The sequence below is a fragment of the Pyxicephalus adspersus genome, chromosome 2 (genome assembly GCF_032062135.1).
Source record: "Pyxicephalus adspersus chromosome 2, UCB_Pads_2.0, whole genome shotgun sequence".
Taxonomy (NCBI): Eukaryota; Metazoa; Chordata; class Amphibia; order Anura; family Pyxicephalidae; genus Pyxicephalus; species Pyxicephalus adspersus.
Window position 1 is genome coordinate 45,347,289 of NC_092859.1, and position 14,668 is coordinate 45,361,956.

The 14,668-nt window shown below is 36.5% G+C and overlaps 1 protein-coding gene across 4 annotated transcripts in view; it reads left to right on the plus strand.

The window, feature by feature from the left end:
• Nucleotides 1-14,668, plus strand: part of ARAP3 (ArfGAP with RhoGAP domain, ankyrin repeat and PH domain 3) — a 98,990-nt gene that overhangs the window by 82,599 nt on the left and 1,723 nt on the right. For 3 of the 4 annotated variants that reach the window (XM_072400601.1, XM_072400604.1, XM_072400602.1), the window contains 11 exons: nucleotides 417-564; nucleotides 2,268-2,336; nucleotides 3,174-3,248; nucleotides 3,658-3,772; nucleotides 4,895-5,023; nucleotides 5,652-5,785; nucleotides 6,792-6,874; nucleotides 7,698-7,733; nucleotides 7,898-7,961; nucleotides 10,114-10,251; nucleotides 12,813-12,851. In XM_072400601.1, the coding sequence (XP_072256702.1) occupies nucleotides 417-564; nucleotides 2,268-2,336; nucleotides 3,174-3,248; nucleotides 3,658-3,772; nucleotides 4,895-5,023; nucleotides 5,652-5,785; nucleotides 6,792-6,874; nucleotides 7,698-7,733; nucleotides 7,898-7,961; nucleotides 10,114-10,251; nucleotides 12,813-12,851 (1,030 nt within the window). The remainder of the gene's footprint in view (nucleotides 1-416; nucleotides 565-2,267; nucleotides 2,337-3,173; nucleotides 3,249-3,657; nucleotides 3,773-4,894; nucleotides 5,024-5,651; nucleotides 5,786-6,791; nucleotides 6,875-7,697; nucleotides 7,734-7,897; nucleotides 7,962-10,113; nucleotides 10,252-12,812; nucleotides 12,852-14,668) is intronic. The other variant, XM_072400603.1, reaches the window with a different exon arrangement.

The window sequence follows — 14,668 nt, forward strand, 5'->3', positions numbered from 1 at the left end:
AAAATATGACCATGTCAGTATTCTTGCAAATAGGAGCTAGATTGCAGAACCTTGCAGCTTTGCAAGCAAATCACTTTTTCTAAGACGCTCTGTGTCATTCTAGCCTATGCCTACAGCAAGAAACACACAAGTCTGCATTCACAGATACCTGACTGATTTACACTGCTAGGGTTCCTTTCATTTGTGCTTAGTATAGTTTTTGTTGGAGTTACACTTTAAGTAAAAAAACATATTATTCTGCTAACCTTTCTGAATTGGTAACATTTGTATGGTGTCCTCTTAAGATTTTATTATTTTGTGTTTAGCTGTTCCTAAATATTTAGCATGATTTTGTATTAAGGGAGGTATTCTACATTTCGGCTTGATAAATTTTATTTGAGGATGTCTGTGAACAGCTTTATTCAATGATTTTTCAGGGTCCAAAAATGTGCAGATCTTAACCAAATGTGCACCAAGAATCTTGCTCTTCTATTTGCGCCGAGTTTGTTCCAAACAGAGGGTAAAGGGGAACATGAAGTGAAGATAATGGAAGATTTGATTGACAATTATCCAAGTGTTTTCTCTGTAAGTAGAATTATATTCATTTTATATATTCATGATTGAGTTACTGATGAGGACTGTTCTTTGTGTTTGAGCTAGTCATGATAGAAATATGGAAGCTACCATTTCTGACTTTATTGAATTTGCAAGTTCTATGGCTGGGGTTCCTATCTTTTACTACCTAACACTAACCTGGAAGGTGTAACTTATGGCATGAGCATGTAGCAAACACACAGTAAGAATGACAGCCGCGGAGTATGTATCATACGACAAGTGCAATTGCAGCTCTCATATTTCTGAAACAAATTTTTAAAAGTATTTTCCTCCTCTGCTGTTTCTCGCAGTATCACACTAACCTTAGATTAGCCCCTTATGCAGTTCTCAGGGAGTTGATGCAAAAGTGGGCAGATTTATTGTCTCCCTTTGGAGCAATGGGGCGGCAAGCATGGCCAACTTGTTATTCATTAAGCATGGCAAATAAATGGACTTCATTTAATCTTCATGAAAATCAATGCATTTACAATTATTTAGGGCAACAATCTGGCCACCTTGTTGTAGGCTGTGACATTTACAATACCATAAGTGTCTAATTTGAGGTCTGGATAGGGCATATAGTAATGCTTGGGGAAGCAAAAGGGGAAATATCATGCTAAAATTATGGGGCCTGCCACTGTTGGCCCTTTTTTAAAAATGCTAAATGATTGAGTGTACCCAGCTCCAGTGCTTTTATTTAAAATACCCAGAACCATCAATCTGTAAGTGGGGTAATTTTTATTAGAGTTATCCAAGATTGGAGAAGATAGACTTTGTTGTGTGAACCAGCAAACCTGGAATAGACTGGATCCAGGATTGAAAACATACTTGTTCTAGGTTAGCATTAGCATAGAAAACGAACATGTTATTTGGAGTGGTCAGAGATGGCAGCCCTATACTTTTCCCATGACAATATCACATCACTAAAGTATAGTTTGATGACTAAAAATGGCGTTGGGTAAATTACTTCCTTCATTTTTATTGTTAAAATTGATCCAGCAGGGAACTTGTATGTATTTTCTAGTGAAGCATAGCGACCAGGAAATTGTTTTAAAGATCTGAGGAGGCAAGATTTACATAGAAAGTAAAAAAGAAAAACAAAAGCTGTAGGAGTATCTTTACCTTCCTGTGGAAAAGCTTTTAAACTACGGTAATTATATGTAGAATGCCTGTACCTTCTAAATCTCTCCAGCAGATGGCATAATAATGATGTTGTTGGATAACTTCAGTCCATACAATTGCTAGTTTTTGTTCTTAATTCTAAGTCAGGGCATGTTTTTTTTTTTTTGTTGTTTTTTTTTTACTAGTTATGCTTTGCATGATATCTGTGGGAAGCAGCTTGGTAAAGCCAGTTATTCATAAACATGTAAATAATTTATAATACCTGACCGGGAAGTTATCAGAGAATGGGACAATATCATTTCTTGTATTATGGGTTTCAATGTGAAGGATATTCCCAGGTATGTAGGGTTAGACTAGTATAAAAAAACTTAGAAGATATTGAATTTATCTTTTTTCAAAACAGGTACACTATGGGATACAGATGTAAGAAAATCCCAAGACGATTTTCTTACATCTGTATCCCATAGTAGGGAAAGAATTATGAGGAATGTATACTAGTGTTTTTCTATATTTATGGAGGAGTTATATTTTTAGGCCAAATGATGTTTCAAGAACTGTTTTTTTAATTGTAGATTGATGAAGAGCAGGTGACACAGATGGATTTGGAAAACAGCCTGATCACCACCTGGAAAGATGTGCAGGTAATACTTCCTGTAGTAACTTTCCTCATGTGTCCCTAAAGGGTTAAGGTGGAACTATGGGTACCATCTTTTTTATACTCTAGAGGGGTTAGTAGCTGTTTACTTTGGCTTTGTAGCAGTTTAATGTTTGATTTCATCATACAGCTTAAAAAGTGGGCTTTTAGTAGTGCTGGATAGTGTAGCTCTCACTGTTTTCCCCCAGCGACACCAGCACCATCTGCTGCCAGAACCTCAGTAAATTGTTTTTTTTTTTTTTTTAAACAACACCTTGATCTGAGTGAGAATGAGGACTACATGATACTGCCCTAGTCTCCCATAATTTAGTTTTTTGCCAATTACCAGGCCAGAGTGCTTTAACTGGATACCACACTTTGCCCTATAATTATTATTATTATTATTATTAATATTAATAAACAGGATTTATATAGTGCCAACATAATACTTAGCACTGGACAATAAATAGAGGTTGCAAATGGCAAACAGATACAGACAGTGACACAGGAGGAGGAGAGGACCCTGCCCAGAAGAGCTTACAATCTAATAGGTGGGGGAAATATCACATAATAGGAGGGGAGATATGGAGTGATGGATAGTAGTGAGGGTCTTAAAAGACAGTTTTTACTTTTAGAAAGTTGATAGGAAGCTTAGAGTACATTGTTGGGGCAGCTTCAGCAAAGAGCCTGCTGTACAGCCTGGCATTGAATTAGGTAACACTTTATTGGTGCAGGCTCACTTTAAATGTAAAAGTTTTACTATGTAACTGTTTGTACTATAAGGTAAGTGGTATTCTTGAAAAATTACCAAAAATCTAATACAAACATACTTTTCTCTAAACAGTTGTCACAAGCCGGGGATCTCATTATTGAGGTCTACTTGGAAAGAAAAGAACAAGACTGTTGCGTCACTTTAAAGGTAAGTCATGGAGCCATTTAGGAAGTTGTATATTTTCCCTTGTAACACTCTTTTGTGCCTAATTCTCTAAGTACAGACCTGATTTCCTATTGACATAGACTTGTTCACCAGAATTTCTGAGCCACATACAGAAGTTATTTTTTAAAAAGAACAAGAAACTAGTTGGGTCCCTGAAAATCAAGCCACAATGAGCAGCCTTGTCCATTGTTCAACAGATTTATTAAAATAACTGATCAGGTGATTCCTACAGGGACCCTCTTACTATCTAACAGCTTCAAAAACAAGAAGTTAAACTAACCTATACTCTAAAAATTATTCATTCCCACCATGAGCAGCAGCTGGGAAAGTTTGCAGAATTTCAAAGATTTGATCAAAATAAAATTCAAAACTAATTTGTGGTTTGTTCTAGGTCTCTCCGGTGATGACAGCAGAAGAACTAACCAATCAGGTTTTAGATATGAGGAATATTCCAGCCAGCACAGACATCTGGTTGACCTTTGAAGTCTTTGAAAATGGTGAACTGGGTAAGCAAAAAATTTGCAAATTATGGGAACTGGATTAAAGGTTAACAATCAAATAAAATGTGCTCAGAATTGTTACTGAGCATAATATAGCATTAACATGTAGTGAAGCATTCTTCCAGTATTCTGAGTCTCATTTCACTGTCAAAATAAATTTGGAATTAATGTTAGGCCCACTGACCTCATGGATACAGGAGCTATAACTTCTTTTGCACCTTGAGTAGTTACCTTTTTAGCAAAAAAAAAAACAGAATGACTGTAAGATATAGGGGTCAGTGCTCAGCCCAGAAATTATTTTAAGCTGGGTGGGAACAAATTTTAGGCGGGTGGCAGCCCCTGTATTGTAACCCAACTCATCATTACCTACCCAAAAACAGCCGGGTGGTTACTGAAAAGTGCCGGGTGGTGCGCCCGGCTAAAAGGGGCTGGGGAGAACACTGGGGGTGTTCAGTTTGCTTGTAAACCATACAAGTCCATGGGAATGTAAAAACAATTTCAAATAGACTCCAGCACTTTGTCTATTCCAGGCAAGACCATCCCTGAGTCAGTTGAACTCACTTACCTTTGTCATTCCTCAGCTCCATTACTCTGCTGTCCTAACCCCAGGTAAACTTTATGTTGGATAGTTTTGAATCTTAGACAAGGTTCACAGCTTGTCCTCTTGCTCATGTCACAGTGCTTAGACACTACTTCATGAGAGAAGATCACTTAGCAGAAAGGTCTCAGGCAGCCTAGAAGCAGATAAGAAGAACATGTCAGGAAAAAGTCACATGTCTTAGTATGTTTTCAATTCCAAACTAAATGCACTAGAAAGTGTGCAATTTGTGCCCACCTACAAAAAAATCCTTAGAATGTGGTATTTATTTAATATTTAATGACTTAGCTCTGCCTTTTACCGGTGTAGATTGTATGGGTAATCTTAAACTGAGCAATTACTAGGGGCTCTATTTATAAAACAGAATCTGGCATTCCCTCAAACATTCCCTTGTGGGAATCTTCCAGATCCATGTGATTTAATGGCAGTAATTTATTTCCACCAGGGAAAGTTTAAGGGAATGTCCGATTCACTGTTTGATAGAGCCCTAAAAGTCTTTGCTAATGTTTATTTTATTCTTTTTTACACAGAGAGACCATTACATCCCAAGGAGAGAGTCTTAGAGCAAGCTTTGCAGTGGTGCAAGCTGGCGGAGCCTAGCTCTGCTTACCTGCTGGTAAAGAAGATTTCATTTACTGAAGGAAGCTGTTTATTCACAGGTAGATCAGAGCTATCTTGATATACTTTAAAACAAATGCAAGGGAATTTTGCCCTTTAAAAATGCATTTATCAAAAAGTATGTGTTATGTGGGTCAGGAGGGGGGTGGAGGTTTAGCCACAGTCGCCAAATTCAAGAACGTGGCCCTTTTTGGATTACAAGGGTCGCTAGGAATGGTTGTGCTGATGCAAGAAGATTCTGGTAAAGTACTGATTATGGTTTCCAAACTGATGAGAATACAGGCCCAGATATCACCCAGATTTCACATCACAGCAGCCAATGAGGGGGACTAGGGTGGAAGCTGTTTTATTAAGCTTTGCTGTGATACTAACCTACTAAGCCTAGTGGGTTCTTCTGCTTTTACTAAAGTCTAAATATTATAACATTGAATGTGGGCGGTGGGTGGTGGCCCGTGTATTGTGACCCAACTTTTCATTACCCACTCCAAAAACAGCCGGTGATTACTGAAAATGCCAGCTAAAAGGATCTGGGGAGAACACTGTAAATATATAAATATACATGATTAATAAAACATACATTTTTACAAGCTTTACATATATATACATATTTAACGCATAAAGATTGTAAAAATCATTGGCACTGCTAACTTATCTCCATGTATCCATTAGGTACAAAGAGAGAAACCCCAAAATGTGGCTTGTTGAAATGCAGGGAAGAGACCCCAAAGCTGTTAGCCAGCAAATTCCAGGAGAGATATTTTGTTATCAAGGATCGCAAACTTCTTCTTCTTAAAGAGAAAAAGGTTTGTAATATCTAAAACCACTTTCTTCCTTCTTTTTTCTCTCTTCTCTGTTTTGCTTTTGCATTTTTGTTTCGACTTCCTCTCACTGCGTACTTTCTTTATTCTCACTTTTCTTGTTTTTTCTCAAAACAGCAATCAAGAAATTCGTAGCAAGAGTGTTAAGTTTTATAGACTTTATTTGTGCTAGTTGCACTTTAAGCCCAGGCCTGTACAAGTAACAGTCTTTGTCAATGTTTTTACCCAAGACATATACAACTTTCACCCCAGATTCACAAAATTTCACAAAATATTCCATAAAAAAGTGTGAAAGCTCTGTGCATCTTGGGTGAAAAATGTTATTTTGCTAGAAGCAGTTACTTGAGTGCAGCATGCTGAAATCAATGTGCTGTTAAAAAGATGCCATGCATTAACACATTTAGGTGAATGTAAACCACAACCGAAACCCATTTAATGTACTAAAGCACTATGTATCTTAAACAAGGGCACTTATTTTTTATTTTTCATCTTTTGTTGTATGTCATTACCAAAGATCTCCTGCAGCCTTATTGAAGCCACTTCTTATCTGCATGCAATTTAGTGACGGGTGCATGGTAACAAATGAAGACGAGGAAAAAAGACAGGGTATTCAATCTGCAGCAATATATTACAAATCAATAGTAGATTGAACATGTGCAATGTTACATTTCACAATTGTAAACATGTAAAATCATCATAGATTGCTTCCCATGTTTTACTTAAACTGGCTTCCTCTGGGGACTTATGGACATCAGAGAGTAAAGTTGAAAGCATGTGCAAAGAGTTAAAGAAGGAATCAGTACCGCAAGTGAGGGGGCCGTCTGATGGTGGTGCTGTTGTGTGGAAAAAGCAGTAAATAAAAAAACAAATGTTAATTTTAATAAAAGCTGCAGGCTTAAAAATGTGTAATATGAAATGGAAGCAAAAAGTAATCGCTATGAAACCTTAATCTAGATATCATTGTAATGGTGGATATTATTTTGTTTTTCAGAGTTCCAAGCCAGAAAGAGAATGGACTCTTGAAACTGCCAAGGTTTACATGGGAATTAAAAAGAAAGTAAAACCACCAACTCCGTACGTTCTTATTTTAATGTATTTTAAGAATAGAGACTTTTTAGACTAGCAATCAAATAATAAAACTGGTGTTGACATGGATTGATATAAATTAATGGCCAATTCATGTGAGAAGGAAAATTATACCAGACAAACTTCCTCAGAAAGTTCCTTGTACTGTGACACATATTAGGTAACCTATAGCTGTGTTTTGTCTTTAGGTATTACCATTTATAACTTTTTTTTTTTTTAGGTGGTCTGGGCTATTTTTTTTCTTTATTCTACTTTTCTAGAAGACAAAAATAATGGCTCCCATAGACATTATAGACTATAGAATGTTCATTAAATTATGATGTGAAAATGCAGTGATTGATTGCAATCCCATTTTCATCTCCTGTAGTTGTATTTATAGATCTCTCTTTTCAGTTAGTTAAATTGAATCTAAACCCAGCACAACAGTTTGCCAGTCCTTTAGATAGTGGCTGCATTCATTTAATCATTGTCAGGCTACTTTTCCTTTATTTTCGTGTTGAAATCTTGCCAGTAACACATTTCTATCTTACAGTGACAACACTCTCGTTGCACTGTATTTATGGAGCAGTTGTCACCCTATGACAGGAATTGTTTAGGGACCAAAGAAGGAGAACATTTTTAGTAGGTCACAGGAATAGGATGAAAACTATGGCAATAAAAAAAAAAATGGCAGATACCACAGGAAGTTACAAGATTTCTGGTAGGACTTTTATTAGCATATTTAGCTGGAAAAAAACTGCTTTAGTGAATAAGATTGTTGGCGTCAATACATTTTACTTGTTCTAATTGCAGTTCTGTGTTTCTTCACTAGATGGGGCTTCACCATACACTTGGACAAACAGCAGTTGTAAGTATTCTGAGTGCTAGGAGACTTCATGTGATTGCCTGTATATTATAGAAAATGTTTGTTCTAAAGCTGAAACCTAGCATGTCTTTGTAAAGATATAACTATTTTTACTTGTTCTTATTGAATTTTTGTCTGTTTATCATGTTATATTCTGTTTTTTCCAGATGCCTGTGCTGCACAACACAGGCAGAGATGTGGGACTGGATCACCAGTATTCTTAAGGCACAGGTAATATAATATTAGGTTTATTGTACATATTATGAGAAGGAACTAAAAAAAGAAAATCAATGTAACACATTGACGTTGTCACTTTCTGTAATTGAAAAGCAGGATACATGAGGGCCATTTTGGCCACTTAAACATAACACTGTGTCAGGTAGAAAAATATTTTCTTGTTTTTGTGTGACAAACCCTGAAACAAACACTTTGTGCAATGCACTTCTGCTTTGCTGCTTCTGTAGCTTGTGGACACAAACCATCAATTTTACACAATGCAGATTTATGCAAACATTGCTTCTCATATTCCACTTAAAAATATCTTAACCAAAAACAAAAATGTAATAAATTTTTAATTAAAAATTAACATATAACACCCTTCCTGTACCTGTGGGGCTACAGCAGGGGTGGGCAAACTTTTTCAGTCAGGGGCCACAGTATAAAATTTAAAAAGGGGCCGGGCCGATGGGAGAGTGAGCAGGGTTATGCCATCATGACGCCACTGAATGTGATGTCATGATAGCATAACCCTGCCCACTCTCCCATCGCAGATCTGAGCCTTTGAAGGGAGAGTGTGCGGGTTGTGTGCAGGGACACAGCCCACCCACGTCCACCAGCTGGGATACCAACAAGGGACGTGTTACGTGGCTCTGGCCAGTGCGCCCCCCCAGCGGGGTCCTCCTCCTGACCCTGCTCGGGGTGGCACCAGCCAAAGCCGCGGAACACCCAAAGGGCCAGGGAAACAATCGTATTGGACCATATAGGCCCGCGGGCCGTAGTTTGCCCATGCATGGGCTACAGTCACTCCACTGTATCTTTGTACATCACCCAAGCTGAACCTTAAACATGTCTGCCTTTGTATATCTCCATCACATGTAAGCTGATGGACATAGTTGTTTGTGCTTTCTGTTAAGATTTATTTCATTTACTGAAAATCAGAATTCCCTGTGTTCACACTGAACTCTGTGCAAATATAAGCCTTTCTCTATACCTCCCTGAGCGCCTGTCTCAAACAGCTTTCACTAACATTTTTTAGAATGTTTAGCAGAAGTCTGTGTGAAATAAACACCATGAATAGTAAACTTCAGCAAAGTCAGGGAATCTCCCAGCTCAGGATTTGGCATGCACAATCATTCTCTTCTCATATGTACAATGCACTTTGTAATTGGTAAGCTATATGTCATTTAAAAGTGAACTTCAGCTAAACAGCTAAATATGCAGATAAAATGAAGAAAATTGTTTTACTTTCCAAAGAATTTGTCTTTCATGTCACCCGGGCACTCCCTTTGTATGTGACGGCACAACTCATATTCTTGTCCCCTTCTACCAGTTATGTACCATGATAGTATATGATATCTGCAGCACAGCTGGTTGGATATATGTGCTGCTTCTCTTGCTCTTACTTTGAACTCTGAGCTGTACAGGAACTGCAAGAGACTCAGGTCAAAATCAATTACTTACTTACATTTGGAAAAATATTATTAAAAATATAAAAATTATTATTAAAAAAGAGCATAATAATTAACACAATACTGTGTTTTATATCTGTCTGGAGTTCAGCTGCAATTAATGGTCACTTTAATGTAAAACATTGTTTTTTTACTACTGCTATAATAAAGTTACAAAAATCTGCAGTTATTTACAGTCAAAGGAGTATTCCATTGTCATTATGGAGCATAAGGTTACTATAATATGTACTGTATATGTTTTCTATGCGTGAGGAGGAGTAGATCTTGTAAGATGGATCTTAGCTTTTGGTTTTCATGATATTTTGTTATTTATATTTTATACAAAGAAATTGCAACAGCACTTAAAAATTTACTAAATGCATAATTAACAAAGGCAAAAAAAAGCAAACTTTACCCTGCATACATTATTTTGTATATTTAGTGGAAACTGTCTGCTGAATGTAAATATTATCAATTTATGTTGAGGTTTAAAAAAAAGTAGCATATGCATTTGTCAATTTAAAGCAAGCAAAGGTTGAGCTTTCTTTACATGTAGCACAAACCTGTAAAAATTACATTACTGTAAGATAAAAATCACAAAAAACTAAAAAAATATACATTCACACATGTGCAAATATCACTTATCCCAGTTACAGTTATAGATTTCACGTAATCACCTAATATTTCTGATTAAAAAGAAAATATATGTTTTGCAGCATGATGACCTCCGCCCAGTAATTCTAAGGCGTCACTCATCGTCTGATGTAACCAAGCAGAAATTTGGTACAATGCCTTTAGTGCCTATTCGTGGGGATGACACCAACTCTACCATGGTGACTGCTAATCAGACGCTGGTAAGTTTCAGTAAATGAGCCCTCTAGGTGACTGGGGCAAATGATGTATTCTTGGTGGAGTGTTACAACCATGTTGTTTTTGTTACGTGATAAGGTTACACGGTAAGGTATATTTTCTTTCTGTTTGCTGACTGGCTGTCCATGTTACCCTCTGAAATAAGCAAACATTTGACCCTCATCCCTTTTTTCAATCATAGAGCATTGGAGGCCTGAGGTGCCAATTGTCCACCACAATTTTTATCATTTTTAAGAAGGGTTATCTTACCTGCATTAAGGGCTTTAAGGGCTTAAAACAAATTAAATGCCATTCAGCTAAATGGTTGAACAAATAAAAACTGAGAGGAGCAGAGCACACTCACATGACAAACTCATGGGACTAAACTTTTGTACACTCTCACTTCTCTCTTTGGTGCTAAGCAGAGCACCCAGAGAACTCCACAGCACACTGCCTTCTTCCACCGCACTTCATTATACTTGATAAAATCTCGCTAGTCCACATTTCAGCAGTGTATTTGCTGAAAAAGTCCATGCCCATTTTTAACATGGCAGTGTCTTGATGGTAGCACATAAAAATGCTTATAATGTATTTTGACATGTTTCTAGTTTATGGTATCAACATCCTCCAAAAAAAAAAAAATCATGTCCATGAAAAACATCTATGAATGCACAGAAACGTGTGAATCCAGACTTTTTCAGAAATGTATTTTATGCATTGATTTTAAGTATTAAATGAAACGGGTCGGGCTGAGAGCATCTGGCAATTTCTGGACAGTTTTAGGATAGTTTAGCAGTGGCAGTCCCAAGCTTCTGAATTGAGTAGAGGTTTTCTTTAAATGCAGATCTTTACTGCAAAGAACCAGAGTTATAATGTTATCTGTGGGTATAAGGAAATGTTCAAAATGGTGCTGTTTACTGTTGTCAGCTATGTGCCTTTTTGTTGCTATTTTTTGTTTTTACACAGTATGAGGAAATGTTCAAAATGGTGCTGTTTACTGGCAGTAGCATTACACATTTTGCTAAATTGACTCCTATTTTGTAGAAAAAGATAGATTTAGACATTTTTTTCACAGCACCAAACAAGATTACTGCTGTAGTTTCATTTGACATTCTACTTCTGTTTTTTCATATATACACTGTCTGTAATATCTAAAGAGTATAGTTTGGTACCGGTGTATGAGAGCTCTACTATGCACAAGTAAAATCAGAATTGAAAATTTGGGATATGATATCTACATATAAGCTTAGACATAATAATCCACAATCAGCTGCTTGATCCAGACGTCCCAGATGCCATAAAAACTGGAATATTATGGCAAATCCAATGGCCCCCATTACCTTTGTAAGATACCTATATTTGACAGGTATGCAGAAACCCCGTTGCTTGTGGCCAGTGAGAATGCAGATCAAACCAAAATTGTGTTCATGCATTATCTTGCGTTGTACCAGGGCAGGTCTAATCCTGCAGATACAAAGTGAATGTTGGACTACAATAGAAACTCCTATAACACATGCATTTGTACCCAAGATTCAAATTTTGTGTAGATAGTGTCCCTTGTAAGAACTGTACTTCATATGGTAAGAGTGCTGACTATAGAAATCATATTTCCTTAAGCATAAACATCCACGTTTTTTTTAATGGTTTACCAGGATAGAGGTATCTGTAGTTCTGAATCTGGCTACATACAGAAGAAAACTAACACTGGGTATGATATAATGATGAATTGAGAGCACTATATTTTCAGTTCTTGTACACATTTGCAATAATAAAAAATATTTTTTTTCTTTAAAATAAGCATAAATAAGACATTTGGTGTTTTTTGTTTTAAATTGGATTAATTTGGATTAAACCTCAGTGAGGCAGTAGGGGAATGTGACAGGGGATAAGATTTATATCTCTCTGATACATATCAATGGAATACTCTTCATTTAAAAGTCACCATAAAAAAACAAGAGGACATTTTTTGTAATTATAAGAAAATAAAATATTATGTTCTAAACAAAAAATCCAAGTAAAAATGTTGAATATGTCATTAGAGACACGGTGTGACATGGTGAGGTTGATTTACTAAAAGTGCAGAGAATTTTCACATTCAGCAAATAAGGCAACACAAAATAGAAATTCATTTTGAAAGTGAAAATGTTCTACTCCTTTAGAGAATCAAAGCCACTATGTCTTATCTGCAATAAAAGCTTCCTACCTTCCTTTTTGCAAACTTCTTCTGAATAGATATGTCCTTATTGATGACTTGGGAGATAGAGCCAGGGCAGACACATGTACCTTCTGCTACTGATATTGCTGGGGTTACTGGTGATTATTGCATGTTTTTGCCACTGCTTATTTATTATATCTTCAAATGTATCATTTGCACCACACAGCTATGTAACAAGTGTAATATTAATATAAATTAACATGATAAAAGAAATCATACAGATTATAAAGAGGAAAAATGTATAAAGAAAGAATGTCGGACCAAAGACCGGACTCAAAGAATACCTGATAACCTTTATATCAGTGTTTTTGCCTCCAAGTTTCTTGTTCATACCTTATTTCTGTTCCTTAGCGTCGTCTCCATACAAGAAGGACTCTGTCAATGTTCTTTGTAAGTATAAATGGTAGTATACTCCCTTGCATGTGCACTCATCATTCTTTGCACTATGCATGTCAATTTTTTTTTTAGACATAGAGCACAGCATGACAGCCAAAATGTCCAAATTGCTAGTTTCATTATTCTTCTGTCATCTGTAACTACTAATTCAGCATGTAAAAATACTAAACCCAAAAATATGTCAGCAAAATAGGCTATATTGCACTTCCTACATTGTTAACAATGTGTGAGACTGAGGTGTTCAGCTAACAGAACATTCCTTCCTTCCTAGGTCATTATATGTTGTTACAAAAGGCTGTCATATTGAATGTAGTGTTTTTCACAGTGTGTTGATTTGTAGTAATGCTGTGCACCATTACTGCCTAAGGAGTAAAATCTAATGTTGTATTGGCTCTAGTAAGCTGACCATGAATGTTGTGTATAGGGCAGTCTTCTAAATTGTAAACACAACAGAGAAAGTGGTGTCTGTTGTCTTACAAACTACAACATGTGGAGAAGGACACAATGAGAAGCAATGTTCTTTCTGCAGAGGTTTGATTCACTACCAGCTTAGTTAGACCCAATGCCCTGCAATCTGCAAAGCTCATGTTGAAGACTACAGAGCTTTGAATTTTGGGCATCTTGAGCTGGGCTTAGTTGGGTGCAGAAGATCATCAGTATCAAAAAGCAGAAGTAGAAATAGGTTAGTAGAAGCAGAAATCTTTCCCCAACCCTGTAGATGTTCATTCCCTAGAATCAGTTGTTAACTATTGCATGGATGTATAGATTATAATAGGCGGTGCCCATACCTAAATCATGTGAGCTGAAAGTGGTGGTCAGTTTTAGAGTACTGTAGAACTTTTATTTTACAATACTGCAATGTGAAATTAATGGCACAAGCTTTAGGTGGAAAGATGGAGTACCTTAAAATATTCATATTTGGTATTTAGCCACAGACTAACATGACTGTATTTCAATTTGCATGTGCATGTAAGGTCCATTTACTTACCATGTGTTTGTTTATTACTCCTTGCATGAACCAGACTTAAAATAAAAAAATATCATGTCACAGATCACATCACAGATTTAGAAGAACCAGGCTGTAAAAATATAAAACATCATAGTGAACACACCTTCCATTGCATATATCATACGGTGTATATATCCTACACAGTGCCAATCACAACACAATGAGACATGTAAAAATTTCTTGCTGTGTTTAGCTACAAAATGCCCAACAGACAGTTAACCCAACCTTTTGACTTTCAAACTCCATTCACTCTTAATGTAAAGGAGCATAGAAGGGGGCTACAACAAAATGACAGGTTAACTTTAATATACACCACCTTGCTGAATGTACTCACCTATCCTTTGCTCCCGTTCAGCTCTGTTAAACCACCATTGTCAAAGAAAGAAAGACCTGTGTAATTCTAAATTGCTTCAATTGGAGCTTAAACAGGACTGGAGATTCTTCTCTTTTTCATGAGATGAGGCCGTGCCACTACTGTCCATTGTCCTCTGTAGCCATAAGTAACAGATTTGTATTTCACAGCTGCGGAAAGAAGGTACTATAGATGCTGTTCGGTATGGAGCCACATTAACACAAACCTATTGATCTAACCCGCTTGAGTAATGGTAGTTTGTACTTTTAATGATTGTAATGTTTTTTTTTTTTTTATTGAAAATATAGCCTTGATAAGAATGTAAGCAACTATGATCGAATGTACAAAAATAATAGCAGCATCTTTAAATTCTAAGTTCTGTGAATTTAATTTATGTTCTGTGTTTTCAGAAACTATATGGTTGGGTGGATCTATTAAAAAACATTTATT